This window comes from Oryzias latipes, chromosome 6 (assembly GCF_053564925.1).
Source record: "Oryzias latipes strain Hd-rR chromosome 6, Olatipes_Hd-rR_3.1".
NCBI lineage: Eukaryota > Metazoa > Chordata > Actinopteri > Beloniformes > Adrianichthyidae > Oryzias > Oryzias latipes.
Window position 1 is genome coordinate 33,320,518 of NC_136242.1, and position 26,824 is coordinate 33,347,341.

The window sequence follows — 26,824 nt, forward strand, 5'->3', positions numbered from 1 at the left end:
CGGCCGTAGAGGGGAGAGGCCGTAGAGGGGAGCGGCCGTAGAGGGGAGCGGCCGTAGAGGGGAGCGGCCGTAGATGGGAGCGGCCGTAGAGGGGGGCGGCCGTAGAGGGGGGCGGCCGTAGAGGGGGGCGGCCGTAAAGGGGGGCGGCCGTAGAGGGGGGCGGCCGAGAAGGGGAGCGGCCGTAGAGGGGAGCAGATGTAAAAGGGAGCAGTCGTACAGGGGAGGGGCCGTGAAGGGGAGCGGCCGTAGAGGAGATTCTTAAATGGTAGAATAAATTTCCTCCAACTTTTTAGATGTGGATATATGATTTTCTGCAAAAGAGTTTTTATACCCCTTGGAATCCCTTCTTAAGTTATATGAAGGATTTAAATGTTACTGCTGTCAGAATATTTAACGACTGAATCTGTACTTTGGAATTTTGCAAGTGACAGGTTTGTTTTCTTTTGAAAATGTATTTTTTACTAAATATTTGCAGTGTGACAGGGAGGGAGGGGAGGGTGTGTGGAGGTATGTTATCAGTTTTGTACACCTTGTCAAACTTGTATCTTTGTACCATCTGTTTAAATGTGAAATACAAATAAAAAGACTTGGTGTAAAGAAGAAAGAAATTCTCTTTTTGCATAAATATTCCCTGTATTATGTCATTTACTGCATCAGACTGATGTGTATTCCCAGCATCACTGACCTCTCTCTCCGTCTCCCGCCGTGGGAGGCCTTGGTGGAAGAAGCCGAGGTTCTGGCCGTGGCGATCTCGCCGTTGTCGGATGGACTGGGGCCTTGCTTAATGGCTGTCGGGAGCGGGCCGGATGCAGGCGCCGGTGGGACGGGCTCCTGGATCACCATGACATCATCTTTGCTCTGCTGGCCAAGATGGAGCTTGGCAAAGTCGAAGCCCTTCACGCTGGGAGCCTGTAACTGAGCAGAGGGGCAGAAAAAGGAGTGAAAGGAGGAACAATGTAAACAAAAAGGATGAAAAGAGTTACAGCAGAAGCAGCAGGAGTGAGTTATTATCACTCTGCTCTTAATAACAGAGTGGAAAAATAAAACGTAAAACAAACTAAATGAACTAAAACATATGCGTGATGAAACGTGACGACAGTCTATGGATCGGAAAACATGTTCTGAGACTTAATTAGCTAAAAAACTAAAAGTCTGGGGTTTCCAGAGGGGCAGAGAGGCAGCTGGGAATCAATGGATAAAGAAGATGTCTGTGAGAAAGCAGGACAGAGAAAGAGGTCTGGGTAAACACAGAGCTGCTTGCTTTTCCTTTGAGGTGGTGGTGGTGGGGGGGTGGAGGCTGGAGATGGAGGCTGTTTGACTGTTTCTGTGTGAAACCCTGAGGGTCTTCCGACAGAAACGGGCAGTGAAGGACTCCCGTAATCTGCACTTTAAATCTGCTAATTCCAGGGGGGCACAACTAATCTGCAGCAAAATAAGTGAGCGCAGAACGTCAAAAACTTCCGAAGAAGTATCCCCCCCGCCCCCCTCGAAACAATAAACTACATATCTGTGCTACTCATACTACATGCTAACCTCATCTGATCACATGTAAACATTTTTCAGCATCCGCTACAGAACAACACAAAGACGGCGTCTACGGACTACAACAACACCAGGATCACAGCCAAATCTGCGTCTACTGCTAGAACCAAACCGTGTCACATTTACACAAACACGCACCGGTTGCCATGGCGACTGCCTCATGTGTACCTCCCGGGCTCTCCTCCCTTCAGACACAACCTTTGTCTTCTCTTCTGCCTTCGTGGCCTCTGGGTTTTTTGGAGCAGATTTGCTCTTTGGTCGCTCCGGTGGTCTCACTCCTGCTTTAGGTTTCCCATAACCATCCTCTTCCTCCTCCTCTTCTTCCTCTTCTTCCTCTTCCTCCACCTCTTCTTCTTCCTCTTCCTCCACCTCTTCTTCCTCCTCCTCTTCTTCTTCCAGGTCCTTGTTCATTCTGTTTTTGCTCTCGGGATGAGCATCGGCTCTCTAAGCGGGAGCAATGAAGAAGAGGAGAAGCTGATCCTGGGATGAAGCTGATGGGCTCCATTCTACCTGGGACGCGTTGGCAGCCCTTGTTAAAAAGCTCCATTCATCGCGAGCGACTTCAAACACAACAGCACTAACTAAATAAGTTTACTACAAACTATCAGACACTGCAAGGTACCTTCCCCTTTCCAACCTCCATCTCCTTTACTTCATCCTCTTCTTCCTCCTCCTCATCATACTCCCCTTCCTCCTCATCCTCAGTAAACTCAATTTCCTGTTTAGTGGGAGGCAGTGGCTGATGAAGAGAGGACTCATCGGTGGGCTGATTGAGAACAGACAACATAGCGGTCACATCTATACGCGTCATGAGGGACATTTACGCATTTATGAAGCTTCATCCAGTCTGAATGGAAGCACAAATAAGGGTTAGAGGTCAAGTAGGAACATTTAATGTTCAGGTCAAGTGTGATGATTGAAGCCAGCTGGTGTTTGGAGTGCTGCTTCTTACATGGCAGGGGGTCACAAAAAGCTACACGAGTCCAGGAAAAACAACAACAAAAGGAACTGGAATTTTCCAAAACTGCCTTAAGGGCTCACCAAACACATGATCCACTAAAACGGCTTTTTAAACATTAAAAAATGAGTGTTGTCAGTAAAAAACAGCAACAATCCACAGTTTTTCTAAAGTCTGCAGAGACGTCAGATGTTCAACTGCATCAGAACAGGCTGAAAAATCACAGATGAAGGATTATTTTTACCAGGATTAGTTTAAAGAGAAACCAGATTGTAAATTTGAACAGTTTTAAACTCAAAAATACACATTGGAAGCTCAAAAGATAAAAAATAAAAGTGAACTTTTGGTTTGTTTGTTTTTAAGTTTAGACCTAAAAGAAAAAATAAGATTGTAAATTTGAAACTTGAATTTAAAAAAATAAACTATAACAATCATGTTTATGAATAAAAGCTGCTATTTTGCATTTTTAACTTGTGTTTTTTCCCCGTTTTTCTCCCTTTTTGTTTCGTGTCCTCAATTTACAGCTTCAATTCAGATTTTTTTAGAGTTGCTCCTAATTGCATGTGGGGGAGTGGCTTTGAACCCCTTGGCTGCTGGGACGTGAGTGAGGTCATGTGATAGAGGTAACGGTGATGTCGTTTCCACGCCAGAACAGCGTCTGCTGTCGAGTCATCCCTCCTCTGATGCGGCCTGAAGTTGTGCTGATCCTCCTTTATAACCTGTCACCCGATGTCAATCATAGCCAATGGGCTTAAAGCCCCGCCCCCACATTAAATGAGGCTCCAAAAGTGAAAATTCTGCATAGAATCTGTAGATTGAGGATTGAAAGTGAAGACGGAAGAAACGAAACAAAAACTGTCACTTAAAACATTTTTCGTTTGGTTTAGTTTTTCTTGAATTCAAGTTTTAAATTTGTCTTTTTTTTAATTTTTAATTTTTTAATTTTTTTAATTTTTAAATATTTCTCCCAAATATATTTAATACACAATTTCATTTTTCTAGTTTTAAGTTTTCCGTCAAAATTCCAATTCTGGTTTTTCATTCAGATTCTCACTTGACTTCATAAAAAACTCATAACTGCAGAAATCTGCAACCAAATGCCTTTTTTTGTCATAGCTTAGCTTGATAATAAAAATGGATTAAAGCTTTCATCTTGATGGGCGGAACAATCTTTTATCCTCCTAAAAATCACACAGTTTTAAACCAAAATGGAGAGGATACCGGGACAGAGAGCTCTTTCACCACAGACACAAAAAGAAAACAAATGATTTGGATTTGGAACAAAAATACATTTCAGGTGAATTTTTTCCCCAAGTATAAAAGAGCCGCAAAAGCACGAGCATGAAGAAGTTCTAGAGCTGAAACATAAAAAGATTTACGTCTCCAATCTGGGGGAATAAATGAAACATACATTTGGCGGCGCGCTCAGGGCGATGAAAGGAAATTATTCAGTCGGTCGTTTCAGTCCAGATTAGCTCCGTCTTTATTTCAACCCAACAGCTGAAGTTTTGATGAAATCTTCTTCATCGTTTGGTTGAAGCCAAATTTATTTTTAGACTTTTAAGATAAAAAGTGGTACTTGTTGAGCTATTCCGGAGCATAAAAACTGATCTTTCCTCTTGGGGGAGCGGCTGGGGAGCACGTCCAGACAGAGCTGCTTTAATTATTTACAGGCCAACCTCCGGTGAGCGGCTGCTTCCAGAGTTCAGAACCCCTGGCTGTGGATTTTAGATGTTTCTGGACTCTGGGGTCCGTCTGTCTCAGGTGTCGCTAAGATGGCTGTTTGCTGCTCAGGTAACAGATATGGAGCCGCAGGAGGGACGCAAACATTTCTGAATCAACAGCTAACGCTAAAACACCAGAGATTTGGCTCCAGTGTTGACGCAATCAACGTTCGTACGGCGGACTCTAACACAAAGAAAATTAGGCTAATTATGTTGAAGTCGAATTGAACTTTTAAAAGAATGCCAGAGTTCCAAAATTTAAACCAAAATATTTCCCCTTTCAAAATAAAATACAATAATTATGTATTTTTCAGTGCAATTTGCAATTCGTATCGTACCATTTTACAGTTTTTAGCTCCTGCAATTTAGCTCCTCCTCTTCCCTTATTGGTCATTATATTGTTTTTCTGTAGTTCAAGTTATAACCTGACCAATCGTATGTCTCAATTAAAGTAGGTGGAGCCTGCCGGCCCAAACGTCCAATGTTAAAAAACCTTTGACAGCTTGAATGTAGTCGGCTTTTAAAGTGGTAGGGGCGTGGCCTTTCAACAAGCTCATTTCTGATAGGTGAGAGTGGTTGCCATGGAAAGGCAGACTTGGACTGATTCGGACCAATGACCAGAATACTCAGTCCAGTTTTCAGATACAGTCAATGATTTTACCCCAGAAGCTCCTAAAACGCCACTTTAAATCTAAGTACATGTATTTCTATATACCTTAAGTGTTTTGTGGTTGAAAATCCTTTTAGAAATTGCATTTCAAAATAAAGTTTTAAATTAAAGTGTGTAATTGGTTAATACTAAAAATGCCATTTATTTTAAAATAATTCTATTTTATAAAGTGTAATAAAAAATTCAATTTTGAAATATATATATTTTTTATATCTATTGTTGAATAAATATTGTATTTATTGATCTTTATTTCTATTTCACTATTATGACTTGATCGTCAGGTTTTGCTACTCCAAACACACCTGGGTTAGGTTCGTTTTCCCTTTTTCTACTCCATAAACCCTAAAAGACTAAACATACTGAGGAACTTAACAGTACGCTGGATTTGCAAAGATAACAACACCATTGACGGATATAAAATCTTTATAATTATGATCATTTTTAAGACTATTTATGAATTCACTGAGTTTTAATGATGAAAACCTGGATCATTTATAAAAAATACTTTTTTCTTTTTTAAAGGACAAATCAATCAAACACAAAGCATTGTGGTCTGTATTTGTCAATCTAGTGGGTATCAATGCACACTGTTTTTTACAGAGACTGGATTTTGGAATCCTAGATTCGGACAACCTGAAATAACGGCAAACGTCCGATATAGTTCACTGAACAGCGAGGGAATTGCTACCACCAGGACGTTGCTAGCAGAGCGCCGCAGGTACAGAGGTGTGCGGCCACATACCTTCTGTCTCTGCTGGATGGCAGTCATGGCGTCTGGCTGGAACTCCAGCTTGTCTGTGCGGCACAGCTTCCAGTAGAGGATGGAAAGGATGAGGAGCACCACAAGCAGGGGGACCACCACCCCAACGCCAATCCAAACGTTGGCGTTCTCTTTGTCGGATGGAGATGACGCCACCTTCTCTACAGCTTCAGGGGGGAAAAACACATCCAAGAGGAGCCTGAAGAACAGTCATGTGTGATGAAGATTTTTCTAGAAGAACGGGGTTGATCCCCTTGAAGAAAAGAGTTTGCACAGTGAAGGAATTAAAATAATCCCCTTTGGGGGCTCCCATTACACCCTCATGAATAATTTGTCTTTCTGATGACAAAGACGGGATTTTGGGGGAAGTTAAAAAGAGGTCAAACACGCAAAAGAAGACAGGAGAACATGAATTGTGCTGCCACCAGAGCAACATCAAATAATCTTTTCTTGAATCAGGGAGAAATCTCTAGCAGAGAGACTTTTCATTGTTTCAGACTGAAAACGTTATGCAGGGACGAAAAAAAAAAAAAAAAAAAAAAACCTTTCCCACGGGAGTTTTGACTCGCTGTGAAAGCTCAAGGACCTTCTTCAAATCACCTGCACTCAGCAGCCCTTGAACACATGCTATTGGCATTATGGGAAAAATACTCACGCTGAGCCAAAACGCCGCGCACACGGTATCCCAAAACAATGGCAGCCCTTTGAATATCCAGGCTGTTGAGCAGGTTGGCTGTTTGAACAGCAGGCATCCTCTCCCCGCCGGGACTCTCCGCGAAGTACACCACCTCCAGCGGGTGGTCCTCACCTGCCAGACGACTCGCCGCCACAACCTGGAGGATCAGCGAGGGAAAGAAAGCTGCGTCATCTTCACGGCAACAGGAAAAGGATGCACTGAAAACCCATGTTTATCATTTCATATAAAATACAAAGCAAAGCAACGTTTAAAGACAGGAATAGAAAATAATAATAAAAGTTAATAATACAAAAATTTAGTATTTCGAACACATTTGATTTGTCAAAAGAGGAGAAGAAAGAAAGCAGAAATCATAATAAAGTTTCCTTATTTTCTACGAAAAAAAACAAAAGATTTACCTCAGAGACAAACTGAAAACATTATTCCTCGTATTTGTCTATGTAGGTGTTTGAACACATGTGGTGTCTGTGTGTGTGCGCGTCTGTTTATACGTGTGTGACATGCATGCATCTCTGTGCCTGCACCACAAACACACACCAACACAAATGCACACACACACACATACACCCCCATCCACACACACACCGACAAGCATGCACAGGTGCGCCCATGCATGCACCCAGACACTCACACGTGTTTGCATGTGTGCACATGTGCATTTCTGTGCGTCTGCGTGTGTGCATGTCTGTAAGCACACGTGTGTCATTGTGCGTGTGCGTCTAAACGTCTGTGTGGGCGCGCCTGTGTTTATGTGTGTGTTTTCATTTCCATGCTCTCCCTGCAGATCTTTTACATTTCCTTGTGTCTTTCAGGCAGAGCTAAATCCGCCGTTTCTAAAAATGAAGACAGAACTGATAAACGAGGACTCTGTGAATGAATTATGGATGGAATCTCTGATGAAGCCTAATGAGCAAAAGCTTCACATAAAAAAATGGCTTTCTAGAAAACCAGGCTCTGGAAAACACTATAATCTGTCAAGAAAACACCTGAGGATATTTTTATTTTTGATACATTTAACCCAGGAATACAAACATCTGGTGACAGACTCCAATGGGGCTCAAAACAAAGATCATGCGTGTGCACATATCTGCCCCTTTTTGCCCTGAGGAACACGGTCTGCTGTCTGAATGACTAAAAACACCGGAGTGCAGGTCGTGGCAGAGCTGATGGGAAACGGCTGAGGGTGCATCTTAGCTCGGACTCAAATCTGGTTCGTTATTACAGAGCAAAGATGGAAGTGTGTCAATGCGCTTTTACATGTCTGGCCAGGCCTTTCTCAAAGGCGACAACTCTGTTCTTAGTCTGTCAGGACGGTCCGGAGAAGCCGCCTGAGGCACGGCGGCTGCACAGAAAGACTTCTCCACTCACATGCTGACGCTGACTGACCTCCTTCTGGCTGTTTCTAAGAAGGAGGTAGAATCATGCAAACATGTATTAATCTTCCCGCCCGACTCTTTTTTTTAAGAACATTTTAAAAAAATTAGATTTCACAAAGTATGTACGTGTGTTTCTTTGCTCTAATCACAGTTTTTAAATAAAAGTGTTGCTCCCACTATTCAGAATAATCATTTGAATTCCAACTTTATTGTTCCAGCTGCAGGACACAGCTAGAACTGCCAAAGCCATCATGTAAAAATAAAAAAAGCTAGAAATGTGGAGGAGGAATCGGACAAAAAAAAAACCTTTAGGTGGCGCTCTTTACGTGGCATGTCCCTGAGTAAAGGGGATGTTGTTGCCACGGAGACAGGGCCACATACTGTCCCCTCAGAGATGAGCAGGTGCAGAGAGGACCCACAAAACCCAGAGCTTGCTAAGCTTCCTCTTCCCACCAAACACCCATAATGAGACCTCTGTTCAGGTCATTTTAGTGCTTCTAGAACAGCCTTTAGGACAGACTGGTCAAAATCAGAGCAGCAAACGTGTTGTGATCATTTACGTTTCTGCATCAGTCTGTAAATAAACTACCTGAATGCTGCTGTTGTCCACGGTGGTGGCTCTTCTGACTCGTCTGACCGATCCCAAGGCTTCTCTGAACAACAAGGCCACGCGGCGTTCCAGGTTAGCCTGGAAAGTCCTTTGTCTCACTTCGTGATCCAGCACACCCAGAAGCACTACATGGAGGAGAATAAGTACTTAAAGAAGCTGTTAAATACTTTCCAACAGCATGAAGGACAGAACCTTTACCTGTTCTGACCCAGGTGGAGCGAAGCAGCTGGCTGGTGTTTAGCTCTGGATAATGGAAAGCTGGTGGAAAAAGATCCTTTTATTTTTTTATTCAGTTCAATGTTGGCAAAACACATTTAAAATAGAATCAAAACTTGAGTAAATCATCTCCAGAGGCTCACGTTCAGCGATCTGAAGTACAGGAAAGCCCATGTAGAAGCTGAATTCCACCACCGTGAGGGTCATCAGAGCGTCACTGACCTCTGACCCTGTCAGGTAACCCCTGGTACCGCTAATGGTGAAGGTGATGTCCACTGGAAACCTCGACTGTTGTTCCTCATTGCCGGGAGCAGCTGTGGTGATGTTTATGATCTGTAAAAAGGTTCAAGACAGATTCAGAAAATACTGCAGTGCTAGAATTATTCATACATTACAGGAAGTCTACATGACACGAAACAAATTTAATCTGATCATTCAGAACCTTTTGTGCTGGTTATGATCAAACGACCCAAACAGCTTCTTATCAAGTGTTGTTCATATTTTTGGGCAAAGAAACTTTTCTTGTATAAAAATTGTCGTTCTAGTCCCTCCTTTGAAGAGACTGCAATCCAACAAACAAAAAGGGAAGCAACAAACATCGTATAAAATATATATACTATATTATTAAAATGTTCACTGCTCGACTCAAACTCAGACTTTTTCGTAACAAGCAACTGAATTGAAGGTTCAGACAGATTTAATACAAACTTTATCATGAGAGTTGTTGGGTGGGTTTATGGTAAAGACAAAAATTCAAAAGTATTGAGAGTTAACATGATATATGTGTAGAGATATTCATGTGTTGCTAAATCCTTTGTTGCATAACAAATTTAATTTAAAGGTGCTTTGACCCAGCCTTCCAATAGACTGGCAGACCAAAAAGAGGGAAAACCACCATTGCAGGATACTAGCTGGGATAGGCTCCAGCAACCCAGTGACTGAAAGGGTTTTAGCAGGTTTGGAAAATGGATGGATGGATGGAGGGAGAGATAGACAGATGGATGGAGGGACAGACAGACGGATGGATGGAGGGACAGACAGACAGATGGATGGATGGACAGACAGATAGATGGAGGGACAGACAGACGGATGGAGGGACAGACAGACGGATGGATGGAGGGACAGACAGACGGACGGATGGAGGGACAGACAGATGGATGAATGGACGGATGGAGGGACGGATGGACAGACAGATGGATGAATGATGGAGGGACAGATAGATGGATGGATGGAGGGACAGACAGACGGATGGATGGAGGGACAGACAGACAGATGGATGGAGGGACAGACAGACAGATGGATGGAGGGACAGACAGATGGATGGATGGATGGACAGACAGACGGATGGATGGAGGGACAGACAGACGGATGGATGGAGGGACAGACAGACAGACGGATGGAGGGACAGACAGATGGATGAATGGACGGATGGAGGGACGGATGGACAGACAGATGGATGAATGATGGAGGGACAGACAGACGGATGGATGGAGGGACAGACAGACGGATGGATGGAGGGACAGACAGATGGATGGATGGACAGACAGACGGATGGATGGAAGGACAGACAGACGGATGGATGGAGGGACAGACAGACGGACGGATGGAGGGACAGACAGATGGATGAATGGACGGATGGAGGGACGGATGGACAGACAGATGGATGAATGATGGAAGGACAGATAGATGGATGGATGGAGGGACAGACAGACGGACGGACGGACAGACAGAGGTTTGCATGGATGGATGGAGGGACAGATGGATGGATGCTTTTTGACACTAATCTGCATCTTTCAGTTTTGATGCAGATGTTCCAAAGGGCCGCCGATAAAATGATGGGAAGAGCCTTAGACGGCTTCAACTCTTCCAAGCTTTTGTTATGATAGTGAAAATTAATTCACAGAGGGAAAATCAGCAGCAAAAGACATGCCTTCCTCCCCCGGTGACTCACGTGCATGGTGAAGTTGGTGGACGCCTGTGAGCGCCGGCGCACTTCTGCGAAGGCCCTGCTCAAGCCTCTTTCAATGGACTCGCTAAAGGTGCAGAACCGAACGTCGATGTGGCCCGGGACAAACTGTAGCACTGCAAATGAAGAGAACATGGATGGTTTCAAATATACCGGTACAAGAAGATTAAAAGAAAAACACATAGGAATAAAACAAAACTACATCAGCAATTTGCTTTTTTTTTGGTAACTTGATAAAAACTTTAAAAGAAGAAAAATAAATGTGACATTTACCTGTGTGGACCTGATATTTACGGTCTGGTGGAGTCAAACTAGGAGCCACATAAAGGAATCGGCGTCCAGACCTTTGCAGTCCATTGACAACAGATATGGCCGTGTATATGACGGATCCTGACACGACCCGGATAACAAGTTTTGGTGGGGGGTCCACTACCTACAATGACAAATCTCCATTCATTTACTGTTTCTTGAAGTCTTCAGACTCTTATGATTTAAGACTTCACAGAACTTGTCGTACTTTGGAGTCTACTTCTGTCCTTTAGCATACATGTGGTAAATTTAAAAACAGATCTTAGAATTAGTGATTAAAAAAATGAAAATATTACCTGGAGCTCCACTGATTTGTTGAACTCCAGTTTGAGCAAGTCTCTCAGTTGGGACTTGGCATATCCAACAGTGGCTCCAGAAGGAAAATCTTCAACACAACACATTTGATTTCATTTTAAATACACGGATGACGTTACACAATTAAGAGAAACTCAAATGAGGTGTATGAATTACCGATTTTAGTCAAATAAGAAGGTCTGTCGAGTTTGCAGAGGTACTGTCTTGGTGTTGTAGCTGGGGCTGAAGTCTGTTCTCTGGTAGGGGAGATGAAGCCGACGGTGGAAGACGATTCCGTCGTGGCAGAAGCACCTTTCGTCCCTTCATACGGGGTAGTCGTGGCAGCTGGACTTGTTGGTAAGGCAGAGAGAGTTCTGACTTCACTGGCTGTTGAGATCAGCGTACCTGTGTGGTCCTTTCCGTCTTCAGTCACACCCTGATCACCAGACATAACCAGGGGGTCTAAGGTGGCATTGTGGGATGTGAAATCAGTAAAGTAGGTACTGGGAGTGTGTTCGGTAGACAAAATCGGGTTCTGGTGGGTTCCATCCGTTGTATCAGAAGTAGAATCATTTACAGGGATATCAGTGAGTACCGGAGAGAAGGCAACAGTTGACGTTAAGACAGCAGATGTGTGTATGGTACCTTCTGGCAAAGACTCTGTGACAAACCAATGGACATCTGTGAGAGATGAGGCGGACATTGAATCTTCTGGAAGCAAAGGTGTTTCACTTGGCTGCAAAATGCTGGATAAAGCAGTGCTGTCTGTGAATGTCTGTATGGACAAATCAGTGATGGATAAATCACCAACCATCCAACTGGAAGACAAGGGATATAGGATGTGGGTTGGGACAATGGAAGGATAAAGAATAGGAGCAGAGGAATTAATCAGTTGACGGCTGTCCTCTGTGGTGGATTCTTCCAGAGGCCCAAACCCTGACAGTTCACTGGAAGATTCCTCCATAGTCGCATTTGAACTGTGGGTGTACGTCTCTATGGGAGAAACCTCTGTTGAGTTCATCAAAACAGCGGTAACATTTTCTTCAGCTCTGACGTCAAAGCCATCCTTGGTTAGTTGGGTGGTGTAGTACTCTAAGCTGTTCATGTCAGGTAGCAGGACATATGTGGGTTGAACTGTGACAGAATCTGCCCACATTATGTCGGATTCTCCAGGTACATCAGTCATAGGAGTGGGAGTAGTCTCCACGGTGAGGTGAGGTATTGAGGCGGTTAAAGAAGGATGTCTGTATGGCACAATGGTACTGTATGTGGTGAAGAGACTAGGTGAAGGAGACACATGAAGATGCTGCAAAGATGTAAGGGAGATTCCTACTCTGGCAGGAAAAGATGTGTCATAGCTTTCTGTGTATTCCTCCTGATCATATGGATCAGATAGCACCTTGGTGACCAAAGGGTAACTGTCTTGGTCTGAATTAAAGTAAGACATCGTCTCTAAATAATCTCCAGAACCCCAGTCCACTTCCATGGTGTTGGTTGGGTAAAAGTCCTCAGGAGGCAACTCGTTGGGTTCAAATGAACTTAGTGTAGGTTGAGAGGTGCTTAAAGGCACATTATAGCCAGGAGAGTGAATCTTGTCATAGCTTAGCATGTTTTCCTCGTGTTCTGGTAAGCTACCCACCAATGAAAAGTTGATGGGGCTCGCTTGACTCGATTCCACTCGTTGACTAAAAGGTTCTTCTGCCAAAGTGGTAGAAACAGAGGAATTAGGAGGCCTGTCGCGTGTTAAAATCCCAGAAGGCAAAGTCTTCTCTGCAGTTACAGCCTCCTGAATGTTAGACGTCCTCTTATCATTAGAATAGATGGCTAAATAGGGTATTGAGGTACCAGTAGCAGATGAGCTTAAGGAAGCTATGGATGAATTCTGATGCTTGGTTCTTGTAGGAGGCAGAAGGGGAGAGGATGTCTGGTATCCTGAATGTGTCAGCTCTAAATTCCTCTCTGTGATACGGTCAGCTGTTTCCTCAAACTGTTGACTCAGTCCTGGAACAGGTTCAGCTGTTCTTGACAAAGACGATTCAGAAGTATGCGGCTCCTCTGTGACAGCATCCCTCTGCATTACGGGTTTGGATTTTTCATTTGTACTTTGCCTCCAAATGAAGTGGGAGGTCCAAGTCTCATGGGTTGATTCAGAATTGATTGGAAGGGGATTAGGAAACTCTGGCCTCTGAGTCATCTGTGGTGAATCTGGTAAGGCTGATGGTTCTAATCCTTTTGAACTTGCAGTAGCGCCAGGAAATCCCAAAGGGGGCTGTGTGAAGTCCAACAGAACCTCATCTGAGAGGAAAAACAAAAATGGGCTTTGGTTTGAGACAGTTCAGTGACTAGGTTCTGTTTGTATAGTTTAATACTACTCACTTAAATTGTTTTTAATTATAAATGATCCCAACAAAACTCCAACAAAAAATACCAGATGTTAGTCAGAATTTTGTTTTACCACATCAGTACATTTTAAAGAAAAAACTCAACTAAATGGCAGCCATAGGAATACAGTTTCCCTCTGTGTTCAGTCGTATGTTTTCATTTCTAAACTCTGTAGCTTAGAAGTTGCTTTGTGGACTTTTAATTTATTGCTAATATGCAGTGCCAGCTTACATCCACCACATGGCCTTTTTGTGAATGCTAACCATGTCAGATAAAGTTGTGTACATGGCTGTTTTTTTTTGTAATCTCTTCTGCTCTTGAAACGTTTAACTGTGACAATAGGAACAACAAATTATAAACTGAAATTTTAACATTTGATAGAATAAGTCAATTTGTGTGTTGGTGACGGATATCAGACGGCACGGATGACAACATTTTCAGTCCATAAGGAAGCAAACAAATGATTCCCTGAAGGGAGCCGCCGAATGATGAAGAATGATGAGATTGAATCGATTCAGAGGTATGACTGGCAAAAAACAGTCTTCAAAAATTGTATTAATGCTGGGAAAACATTAATGGACGAGGCTGAAAACATGTTAATCCATCACCGTTTTACTTTGCTTTTAACCAAAAGCAGCTGGCAGGTTTGATGGGTGATGCTTCATGAGCCAACCACCGATCACAGTAATGAGGTTTCCATGACTCAGCTTTCAAATATACATTTTATTATTCCTTTAGCTACAATTACAAACTATACCAATATCAAAAGAACCACATAAAAAGTTCCAAATAAGTAAGAACCTCAGTAAACCAACTAGTTTAGCAACTGTGAGGATCTTTCAACCAAATGTAAGACACCAGCATGTAATTCAGTTCAACCAGATTATTTGACAGAATTATTTCCTTTTTTTCAGTTGGTGTGCCGTCTTCCTGAATCAGGTCAAAATGAGAGCCGATTGTCCGTGACGTGAAAACAAAACAAAAAAAAAATCTAGTTTTTCAGATTGAATTTAAGCAAATCATCTGCCCACAAAAGGGATGCAGAACTCAGACGAACTGATGATGCACACATACAGAAACACACACCGTTAATGAGGGGAAAGCTAAAAGTAGCACATCTGGTAACCTGTTCCATAAAGACAGAAAGCAATGGAAGAAACAGATTTTTTTTCTTCCACAGATGGCTGAGGGAAAGATTTTAAAACGTAGTCCAACTGACCAGCCAGTTAATATTTCTATTCCATTTTTGACCCATGGTTTGGTCTAACCATGGCCACATCAACACTGAACACTGTGTGTCCTTGAGAAATCATTGGACCAAAACAACAACACATTTAAGCTACATGAACAGCTCAACATTTCGCTGGTTAAGGATGCAGAAATGTGAGGTCAGAGTGCTGTATACGACCCCAAAATGTCAGGTTATCTCAACCCACCCCAACTGTGATAAACCATTAGATTTACTCACATTTAGGGCAAATAAACTGCATGAACGAATCAATGAAAGTCGAGTTAATCAAGACAATTAGAACATTGACATGTGATCATTGGACGATAGTAGAAACGAGGACAAGGAGAAGGTGGATCCTGATATTGGACTTAAACACAGGATATTGACTAGTGATGGTGAAAACCCTGAGTTAGAAGGAAAAAAAAACAGTGAGATGTATTCAGGCCTAAAGACTGCGCTGCACTGCCACCTGTTCCCTGAAACATGAGTGTGTCACACCTGGTCGATCAGCCTTTGTTAATGCTCAGTAGGAAATTAAAGCATGGCCGTTAAGTCACCAGCTAAAGTTAATAACGCGGCCCCAGTTATCATTTTGATTTTCCCCCAAAAGTGAGACCGATTCCTGAAAAACCACATCAGCCTAAAGACTGAAGTAACACACCTTTAACTTTCAAGTGTTACCTAGAAATCAACCGATTTTCTTTATTTAACATTCTAACGATGCGATGTTTCAGTAAACACTTCCATCAATTATTTATTAGAGCTTCAGAATTGGTTTTAAATGACTGGTGTAAGTATCGACATCTACTTGCAGGGTGTCCCTGATCTTATAACGTTTTAACACAACAAAGACTGTCTTTTCAATTTGCATCACCTCCTCAAACAGTCCAAGTTACCTCCTTATGTTTGGATAAAGCATTTTTCAAGTGAGTGTGGGTTTTATCCGTACATTTGGTAAGATTTCAAGTTTCATTCATGGTAATTCAGAGGTGGTTGATACAATATTAAAGGCCAACTTTCTACCAACAGCAGTTTTTGTTAAATACAAGTTAAAAATAAACATAAGCGAGTGAAAACACTAAAAAGATTTGCACAAGTATGAATGGGTTCTTTGTGCGATTAGAGGCCATTTTTTCAAGGCGGTGTACTTTTGACTAGAAAGAGACAGAAGAAAGGGTTCCTTTGGTATAAATGCTCACCAACTACAACCCCACACATGGTTCTGTTTTCGGCGGAGCCCCTTGCGTGACTGGCTCTGCTCAGCTGGCAGGAGCTGTGTGAGCTAAGAGCAGTTAAACAATCAAGATACAGCTGTGCTGACAATTGGTTTATCAGAGAAGCTTTTAGGATGGGAAAGAATCCATTTTTTTAATCCGTTGGGTTGAATTACATCTCAGTCTCGGCCAAAGCTCAAGGCCCCCCACTCAGCTCCCAGTGTGCCGTTTTAAAACAAAGACAAGAAAAGGTTGTTTTTTTCAATCCGGGCCTCGCCAATTATTTTGGATGATGTAAATGTTATCCCCCAGACTACAGCACAACGTTTGATTTAAATACACTGCAATTTCTTTTCTTTTTTTTAATGGAAAAAGACCATCAATTCCAAGAAGCACAATGCTTTGAAGAAAAAAAAAAAACAACAACAACAAAACAAATTTGTATGGCTTCCTACAAATTGAAACTATTGATCAGAGCAAACCCCAAAAGTCAACGAGAATCACCCGACCTGACATAAAAGCAATCAAACCCTAAAACAGCTGAAAAACACACTGAATGATCATTTGGACGGATTGTTGGGGGGCTAAGTACCCCTACGGACCACCGCTGTACTTTTGACATTAATCTGAAAGATAGACTGTTTTGACGAAACACAGTAAAATCTCAATAGGTGAGAATAAATCAAAATATACTGTTGGTAGGCCGTTAGTTGGGAGTTGCATCCCTACTATATTCATAATGTAAACATTGAAAGTTTCACACAGTGTTGTTTTATCACATTAAACAGGCTTAGTGTGAGCCACCTGAAATTCCTTATTGTTGCTTCCTTATTGGCAATTTCTCTAAATTGCATTTCTGAATTTTTTGCTTTTGTTTTGTAAAACAAATAGAGCCAAAACAAAACCGTGACCCAAAAAAATAACATTTGTTTGGAACCAAATCGTGGGGAAAGTCAATAATAGTTGAATCCCTAGTTGATACCCATTCATTTAGCATGTTTTTTAGGTTATTTTGTATTTTGAAACCCATAAAGCTGCATCAAAAGAAAAAGAGACATTCTTCTCAGTTTATGATCCAGAAACTGTGATTAGATCAAAGAAAAGCACAAACATCCACACGTATGACGACCTTTTGTCTGTATGATCTTCCTTCCACCGATCTAGAGGTGAGATTTTTTACGATGGCATTAGTGTGAAGATTCCTTCAATCTTCTTGTGACTTTTGTTTGCTTTTCATGATAAAGACAAGAAAAAAGGAGGTATAGAAAGAAGGAAACAGGCCAGGGGGAGGGGAAAGCCAGCACTGCAATGCAATTCAGATAAGTGGAGAGATGTGATAAATTAGTGGAGAGGAGATCCAAACCACAGCTGCCCTTCCTCAGCCTTTCAGTGAGCCACGTATATAAACATTCATTGAAGATACTAAATAAAAGCTAAAAAACACAAGACTTTCTTTAGCCATCTTTATGAAAAGTACAGCACCAACAGGCGTTTCTTCTCTTTAGCATTTTAGAGGTTTTCCTCTCCCAACAAGCACAATCTCTCAGATTTATCTTGTATTTCACCTCCAGGTCTTCTGACAGGCTTTTAGCCGTCAGCCTGCAGGTTCTGGGCTAACAAACACCAATTTATTACTGCATATTTCCAAATTATATTAAACATTTCCATAGAAAAACTAATAGATATGTAAAAAAACAACAAGTGTATTCTTTATTTATGAATTATACAGGAGCAGCTTGGCTTTCATTTTATAGCCCTAATCAGCAAAAGTGACTGTAACTGAATCAAAATCTTAATGTTAACGGATAAACATCACCCTAAAGAATGTGTCAACCCAAAAAACGTATTCAGAATGTCAGTGACTGTATCTAAAAGCAACACTAAAGATTTGAGCTCAAGTTAACAGAAATAAACTAATAGAAACTTTATTATTCCCTTTGTGACGATAAATGCACAGACAGGGGATGAAAACGCAAAGAATTATAAATGAAATGGAAAAATGTTAGCAGATGAAAATGATTTTCTGCAACAGTTGCATGAAACCGAAACCAGCCCCAACTGTCCCATCACAAGGATGCAGAACAAAACCAACATCCAAGCAGATCAAAAGATCTGAATGACGAAGCAACGAGCCAATCAGATACCGAAGATCGGCTACCATCGGGGGGCTCAGACAGCTGAACAGAAGCTAAAGCCATCGATCTGCTACTCCCACCCCCCCAGACCTACTGAATAATGAAAGAGCTCATTGTCATCCCACACAGATCCAGTTTCCCATGGAAGTGGATTGCAGCGGTAAATAGACGTGACTTCACCGCGATGAACTCAGCAACCACAGCGGTGCACCGACCCCGCTGAGCAGAAGTTAAGTGGCTTTTAAGCACAAAATGTCAATCCTTTTTTAAAAATGTTTAATGTTTTAAAGATCTAAAAATCTAATGAGAGATAGGAAAATGAAACGTGGCAGAAGCCAAGTTGAGTACAGGAAGACCAGCCTGAGACTCGTCTAAAATTCACAGAAGGAAAGCAAAATATTTCAAGGACAAACGTCTCCGCTTACAGCGTCTCCCATCATCCAGAGACGTGAGACGCTTCAAACACCCATCAGAACATCCACTGCATGAATCCAGAGGATTTTCTCCACCAATTCTCTGCTCAGCCTGTTAACTTAGGAGTGTGAGTTTGCACAGCGGTCGGCTTTGTCTTTGTGCAGACAGGAGAAGCACCGGCTTCATCCAGTCCTGTCCGTGCTGACAGCTGGTATGACCTCCAGGCTGCTGCGTTACCCTCAGCCCAACAAAGTGGGTCAAAAAGTGAACAGAGCTCCGCTACGCTTTCGACAACAGGCTTGAAGAAATGAAGAGATTGGTAAATAATCTCTATAACTGCAGCAAATGCTACATAAACTTTGCAACTTCAAAGTCAGCCCTTGGTGTCTTTAAAATCTGGTTTATCTTTAAGATCAACTTTATCTGTAAAAGGGCTGGCCGTCAGACCAAAAACAAACGTGATTTACAATTATTTTAAATTATATATTATCAACGTCTTCTTACGAAACCTAATTTTACTTGACTATGCGAAAACATGATGTCATCACTTTTTATTCCAACTGAACAAAGAGGAAAAAAGGACTTTTAATATTCAAAAATAAAAGAAAATCCATTCAATAATTTGATTAGTTATATCAAATTCTATTTTCATATTTTTTTAAACCAATTCATAAACACACTAATAAACTGACAATTGCAATATGGAGTAAAAAGTATGAATTTCCATCTTGTCTATGGACTCAGTTTGAGCATTAAGTCTGCAGTGAAACATCCCTGATTCCTTTTGATATACATGTTTGACTCGCACATTATGCCGAAATATTTCATAAAGGCTCTTCGGGCAGCTTTAGTTATTCAGATTTCAGACATTCACATTTGATCTGCTTCATCAAAAGAGCCGCTGTGACGCTCAACAACAACCAAACAGAATTTCATCAATGTCCAAAGATTGGTTTTTCTGCTTGGTTCTACAAAAACGATACAAATAAAATCAAGACAAATAAAGTTAAAGCCTAGAAAAAAATACCGTTTTAGCACCCTGTTTGTTTATTCTTGTTTTTTAAGTAAGGGTTAATGACCAACGAAGCACTGAAGTGCGGTAATTCTGATATTGCACACTTCAAAGGCCATTGACCCCCTTATACCATGGTCACTTGCAAAAGAAATAAATATTCAACCAGTCTTTAGTACTTTGTTCTTGTTATTTTTTCAGTTTGGATCGCTTTTTTCACATTAAGCGGACTATTTGTTTCCTAGTTGAAGTCGGAGCAGCGCAGTGATACAGAACATTTAAGCTACGTAACCGGAACTACTTTTTCAAGGGTGTGCATTATCACTTTTTAATGCACACCAAGCAGGCAATCAGAATCGAGAATTCACTCGGACCATAGCATAAGCACTTTTAATTCAGCTGCACATTATTTATGTACCATGGTCCGGGTAAATACTTGATTCTGATTAGCTGCTGGTTGTTCATTAAAAAGTGATAACGCACGCCCCAAAATGAAGTTCCGGTCACCTATCTTAAATCTTCTGTTCCACTGCGCCGGCTTCTTTAAAACAACCTTTAGCTTCATCATATGGACAAAAACAAGCGGTAAGAGGAGAACTTTAAATCGCCGTTAATACATATATTGTGTTCAAATTCCATCACTACACCATGCGGGGCGTTTTTTGGCCATTTTTTTTGGCGTGCCTGAATCTGAAATTCCAGAGAGCCCTGGAAATTTCCCCAAAAGTCTCTGCAAAAACTAGCGTTCATCTATGCTCACTAGACTGGCAAATATAAACTACAATGTATTGCCTTCTAATCATTTGCCATGCGATAAAATGTATTTTTTTTATATATGATCCAAGTTTTTCTCATCAGAACATGGTGGCTTTATAAACCGTCTTTGTCGAATGTTTAGATTATTTGGTTTTTACTTCGGCAAATGGATGATGTCATATTTATTAGCCTTTTGAAAAAGAGGTGAGCACGTGTTTTGAGTGCGTTAAAATCCAGGTTACAGGATTGGAATTCAAACAGTCAACATTTCTTCTTTTCATTAATTGATTGATGCACTTTTTATATTTTGGCATCGTTTTTTTCTTAGTAAATTCTTGATTTAGTGAGTAAATGACGCACTGACCAAATAGCACCTTTTAAACCATAATAAAGTACCATCAACAGAACAGGTTTATATTTGGAACCTGAATGGGCTTGTGAAGCCACCGCTCTTTAAAACGAACACAGAAACGTCTCCAGCTGCTCGGCGGTCAACAAAACAACACGGGACACTGTGGTGTGAAGCATCTCCTGGATCGGAGACATGTGTTTCAACATCTCCACCAGTGACTTATGAAGACCAAGCAGCTGCACAATGTAGGAGCGTGTCGCACGGAAATGTCTAGGAACTAACCCTACCCCAAACCCTAACCCTAACCCGGGATTTTCAGTCAAACTTTTCATATTTAATGTGAAAACTGAAGGCTTCATTTATCAGATCAGACCCAATGAAACAAGTTTATATTTAACCAAATGACACTTTTATGCTTAAAAAACTGAATTAAGTTATGGATAATGATTGGAATTTGTGTATTAGATTCATCCATGTAAATGTATGTTATATTATCACATTGTGGATAACCGAGCAGTAGATTTGACCACGTTAACGCAGGTTTTAGAACAAAATTCGGCTCCCGGTGTAGCGAGAGCAGAGTTAAATACATCGTCCAGCTCTTTAAAAGTTTGATGAACATTGCGCAACAGATGCTGGTTATGCAACACGTCGTCTGAAAGTGAGTGGATGGGATGGAAGGGTTCACTTACCAGCAACAGGAGAGTCTGCGGCGATCATCACGACCAACACGGCCATCCCGAGAAAGGCCGCGCGCTGGGAATGGAGGAGAGCCTGCAGCATCTCCAGCAGCAGCCCCACGGTGGAGACGAACGCTGTCATGGCGTGGCCGGGTCAGCTCATTTCATCCGGCCGGGGAAGAGGGGCTTCATGGCAGAGAGTCAGTAAGGGTTCGGGCTTTTTACTCTGGGGGGCTGCTGGCTTCCCTTTATGGCCCCTCCTTCAGAGACATGTTGCTGTTGGAAAACAAAGGAGCAGCAGTGATTCCAACTGTGGGATCAGTCTATTCACAGGGAAATAACAGAATAAACATGGAGATGTCTGCACATTCACACCTCATTTATTTATAAACAGATCAATAAAATGGTCAGCTGTTGGCAACAACAGGAAATCATGTACTAACATAACTAAAACATAGTATTTATTTATTTTTAAATGACGTATTTCTCCCTTTTTTATTATATAAATCATCAATTAGGATCAACAGGCTATACATAATAGGCCATTATTCTTTTAAGAGTTTATTTTATTTTATTATGTGTGGAAAGTGTGAGCGGTCCTGACAGCAGACTGACCGTAAACAGCTCGCGGGGACGCCGGGTAATTTCCGTTTTTCCTCGCGGGTCCCATCATGACACAGTTCAGTCTCTTGTCCCACATCCCGTCCCGTTACTTCTAATCTCCACCCATGTGGCTCTTCCTTCGTAAAGCGAAGCGAAGTAAGCTACGTATCTTTAATCTTCGAGAAGCCTAGCTATGCGATGTTTTGCGTAGCTATCGCTAAAAGCAAAGATACCCCCCCCCCTTTTTTTCTTCTTCCTCCTTTCCCCCCCTTTTCCTTCAGCTCGGAGCAGCGCGTGCACACTTACCCAGAGAAACAAGCGCGAGCTCCGACTGAGACGATTCCTTCGGGAGAAAATGTCCTCGTTCTGGTTCAAACATCAAGCTAGGCTTCGGTTTTCCCTCCTCACGGGACCACATGTCCGCTTTTCAGTCATTTTTTAATGCAGACAAACGCGCGCGCACGACACAGCGTCTGGCTAGGGTCTGACACTATGCTGCTGGTTACCTTCTCTTGTCCTGGTTTAAGCCCCGCCTCCACACTGATATGATTAGGTTCTAATTTGCAATGGCGGCTTCTGATTGGTCCAGACGCTTTGGGCTTTTCACACTAGGTTGGTCACTCTCACAGGCGTCCGCGGCTTCCAGGGCAACCTTACGTCATGCAAACAGGAAATGACATCACCATTGGAGCTTCCCAGGTTTTTATTTTTTATTTTTATTGTATCATTCTCTTTGAAGTCGGATCCAAACAGAGGTATTCTATTCTATTCTACTTTCATATATTATATGTATTGTTTACCAATTTGTGTACAAGTCCACCAAAATAAAAGAGGGACACTGTGATTTTTTTTGTTTAATTTTAATTTGTGTGTTATTTACCAATTTTTTTTTCATGAAGTTCTAACTTGTTCAAGTGCATCATAAAAAAAGTAGTCCTGCATGTTAAACTTTTAGTGGAAAGCACCATCTAGTGGCAGAAATAGGGACTTTCATAAAATGGTTGCTACTGAAATTCTGAGACAGAAAAGTAAAGTCAGGAGGCTAACAAAAAATAATCAAATCAATGAAAACGATTAAAGTTGACTGTTTTTTTTCTATGAAGAACCTTTTGAAAACGTAAAAAAAAGTTTACAAATGGCTCATTTCAGCAGTAGATAGTAGGGAGTTATATTTACTCAGTTACATTTCCTATCGTAACATTTTGCAGAATAGCCAGAGTAGTTTTACAGTAAATTGCTTTTTTATAATTCTTTTTATATTCTGTGTTTTACTGTGAAGCACTTTGTGATTTTTAACTTGAAAGGTGCTATAAAATAAAGTTTCTTATTATTACTACATTCACTTAAGTCTTAAGGTGTACTCTAGTCAGCTACAATTGGCATTCATGTCGCATTCATTTAGTGAAATTTGTTTACTTCCTTCAAGAATGCACCAAAACTGGCAGATACACTGCAAACACAAAAAACATCAAGTACTTTTGTCTACTTTCTAGTTAAAATATCTTGTTTGATTAAAGACAAAACTAACTTGCAAGTAAATTATTTTTTACTTATATGTAATAACTTGTTTTAAGAAAATATTACTTAAATATTTTTGATGAGTCTTTAATTTTGAAAATACCTCATTTTGAGTTCTTTTTCAAATAAAAAAAAAGTATAAAAAGTTTCAGCACTAAACACTATATAGATTTCTAAGAGTGAATCTCGTTACCATAGTTTAGCGGCTGGGTAGCTCTGTTGGTAAGGTGAGAGGCTACCATCCAGGGTTCAATTCCCGGAGGGGGATAAACAGGGGTACTGGGTCAATTACCATATCAATGGCAAGCAATGAACATCACCCAGTGAGGGCCCTTAGGCAAGACCCTTAACATTAGCAATAGCACCTTTCATTTCAATTAACCCTTGTGCTATCTTAGATGACCCCCCACCCTCACATTGACGTGTTCCCCCTACCATGACAAAGGTGGATAAAGGTGGAGAGGATTTCATGTAATCCATGGACACCAGTGAAGATCACAAATCATTGAAGAAAAAAGGTTCAGAGCACTGTCTAGTGGGTCTAGATGACCCAACTCCCAATGGTAAAGTGCCTAGGATAGCACAAGGGATACAAACACAAAGTGCTTAACATAAAAGCAGATAAAACATTTATAAAAAATAATTATTATTAAAAACAAAAAAAAAAACAAAGGACAATCACACAAAGATGGGATCCCTCCCTGACCACCCCTACCCCCACCCCACCCACCCAGTTACCCCAACTGACAGAAACAATGAACTGCAGCTAAAAAAGGTCTGGCTTGGTACTGCTGTGAGGAAACAATATCATGGCCTATGTGATGGCCACTCCAAAACATTGACTTAGTTGTCCTGTAACCCTTGTTCTATCCTAGGCACTTTAACGTTGGGAGTCGGGTCATTTAGACCCACTAGACAGTGCTCTGAACCTTTTTTTTCAATGATTTGTGATCTTCACTGGTGTCCATGGATTACATGAAATCTTTCCACCTTTATCCACCTTTGTCATGGTAGGTAGAACACATCAATGTAAGTTAGCACAAGGGTTAAAGGCATAGTGATCTTAGCATTTGTTAACTTTTGACTTTGATAAAAGTAATAAAAAACGTGTTTAGAAAATCTCTAGTCTCATTGTTCTGACGCTTAGCAAAGATAATTAACTGTTAATTGTAATTGACCTAAAACTGCAAAAGTTTACTTTCATGTCTGACAGTGAGAAAAAAAAGGCACACATGTTTTTATGTAGTTTATGTAAACCAGGAGTTTACTGTAAATGTTTAGCTTCGAGTTTTTTATTCTTTGTAAAAATACACTCCAGATAAAAATGATTGTTTAGTGTACCGCCTTAAGACTAAAACTTAATAATAAGGCTGTGAATTAAGCTAATGTGCGTTCCTATTTCATTGCTTCATTTTTGGACTTTCAAGGAAACCCTCCGCAGCAGAACACACGCAAGGGACACTTGTGTTGTGACTTAACAATTTAATGTAAATCCAAGACAAAGTGTGATTACATTTCTACACATATACAATATGCATATGTGAGCATACAAATTCTCATTAATAACTCGATTCACCTCGGAGACCGAAAAAATGATCAAAAGTAACAGTGAATAACAAGCTATAACATAGTTCACCACAACGCGAGCCCCTTCTCAGCCTACAGTTAATAAAGAGGACATTTCAAATAACTATACTCTTCTATCTGATGAAGCTGTTTGTCTGATAAAACCCTCCTGTCAACCTGTCAAATTTACAAATGGTGTCATTAGTTTTTTTTTCTTTTTTTCAAAGCCTAATATAAATTCACTCCATTTTTCTACAATGAAAATGATTAAGAGAAGCACACAACATCGTGATGGTAACAAGCGTTAGTACAGGGGTGTCAAAGTCATTTTGGTTCCGGGGGGGCCACATTCAACCCGTCTGATCTCAAGTGGGCCGGACCAGTAACATAAAAGCAAAATAACCTATGGTCAGCTTGGTCATCTGTGGCTTTGTTTTGTTTTTTATTTTGTTTTTCTCATTGGAAAAAAATGCCTCAACCAACATAGTAGCCTAATCATTTATGAGTTACATATTCATGGATTAAAAATAAAATGCATTTCACTTTGAAAAAAAGAAATCTGACACTGAAGCAATCCCGATCAGAAACTCAAGAGGGGCTATGGAAATAAATGAAACACCCGACCTAAAATGTAAACGTGCAAATCAATGAAAACTTAAACTAAACTACACTTGCAAACATTTGTGAACATGGGCCGGAATAAACCATCTGACCGTATGTTTGACACCCCTGGCTTAGTAGCAGGTACTCAACTTGTTACAAGGTTTTTAATTTATCCTTTTTCTTAATCATTTTTTGTCATTCTCATTATTATATTTATTTAAACATTCTATAAAGCCAGTAAAATATCCATTCTCATGACATAATTGATAATATTAGGCTAAGGAACAGGGTATACAGAGAATGCTACGTCAACATATTGAAATAATAAGACAGCACACACCAATAGAGAAAAGTAACTCAGAAAAGACGATCAATGAAGAAGCCTACTAGGAATTACTGCAGCACACATTAGCTTCATCAATAAAGAAGATTTTACAACGAGAAGTAACCATACAGCAATCGACAATAAAGGGGGGTCAGGGTTTGATGCTCTCTTAGGTCCAGAGAAAATGTCTTTCAGTGTCCTGATTATTACAGGAGGGGGGGGGGGGGGTCAAAAAAGATCATTTGATTTTAAATATAGCTTTGGTCTCCAAAATTTAAACCTCTACTAAGTCCTCCTTTAGAATCTAATTTCTGAGTTGTGAGATCCACACGTTAAAGGAAAAATCTGCTGACAAAAAAAAAAAACAGGTTTGGAATTGGCCGGTAAATTTATACTCTGTGATAAACACGATAACAGTGATGGCATCAAACCATGACGACCCCACCCTGAATTCCCTCGGGGAAAAGCAAAAAAGAAAAGAAGAAAAACGCAGATCCCCTTGACACAGGGGAAAAAGAAGAATCAAAAAGGGCTTCAAAACGCTTGTATACCTAGATTCTGGATTTTTTGCCCACTGAAGTGAATAAGCTGCTGCTTCACTGAGCTTTATGAAGCCCAGTGAAGCAGCTGCAGCTTCACTGGGCTTAATGAAGCTCACCCTTCAGCATCTATTGACTCTGAAGCCTTTTGAAGCAGCTGCACATTCACTGAGCTTCATGAAGCTCACCCTTCAGCATCTATTGACTCTGAAGCCTTTTGAAGCAGCTGCACATTCACTGAGCTTCATGAAGCTCACCCTTCAGCATCTATTGACTCTGAAGCCTTTTGAAGCAGCTGCACATTCACTGAGCTTCATGAAGCGCACCCTTCAGGATTTATTGACTCTGAAGCCTTTTGAAGCAGCTGCACAT

General features: G+C 41.1%; 1 protein-coding gene across 15 annotated transcripts in view; it reads right to left on the minus strand.

Annotated features, from left to right (window-relative positions):
• si:ch211-1e14.1 (UPF0606 protein KIAA1549) overlaps positions 1-22,432 on the minus strand; it is a 32,562-nt gene extending 10,130 nt beyond the window's left edge. For 7 of the 15 annotated variants that reach the window (XM_078949094.1, XM_078949093.1, XM_078949092.1 and 4 more), the window contains exons 1-14: positions 22,208-22,432; positions 21,311-21,574; positions 11,300-13,417; positions 11,125-11,213; positions 10,793-10,952; positions 10,505-10,635; positions 8,697-8,886; positions 8,536-8,595; positions 8,317-8,462; positions 6,310-6,487; positions 5,637-5,821; positions 2,165-2,308; positions 1,681-1,986; positions 686-915 (exon numbers count right to left, since the gene is read on the minus strand). In XM_078949094.1, the coding sequence (XP_078805220.1) occupies positions 686-915; positions 1,681-1,986; positions 2,165-2,308; positions 5,637-5,821; positions 6,310-6,487; positions 8,317-8,462; positions 8,536-8,595; positions 8,697-8,886; positions 10,505-10,635; positions 10,793-10,952; positions 11,125-11,213; positions 11,300-13,417; positions 21,311-21,440 (4,067 nt within the window). In that variant the 5' untranslated portion in view covers positions 21,441-21,574; positions 22,208-22,432. Of the gene's footprint in view, positions 1-685; positions 916-1,680; positions 1,987-2,164; positions 2,309-5,636; positions 5,822-6,309; positions 6,488-8,316; positions 8,463-8,535; positions 8,596-8,696; positions 8,887-10,504; positions 10,636-10,792; positions 10,953-11,124; positions 11,214-11,299; positions 13,418-21,310; positions 21,575-21,913; positions 22,049-22,207 lie in introns of those variants that run through there. The other 8 variants (XM_078949098.1, XM_023956096.2, XM_078949097.1 and 5 more) reach the window with 4 other exon arrangements.
• Positions 22,433-26,824: the final 4,392 nt, after the last annotated feature.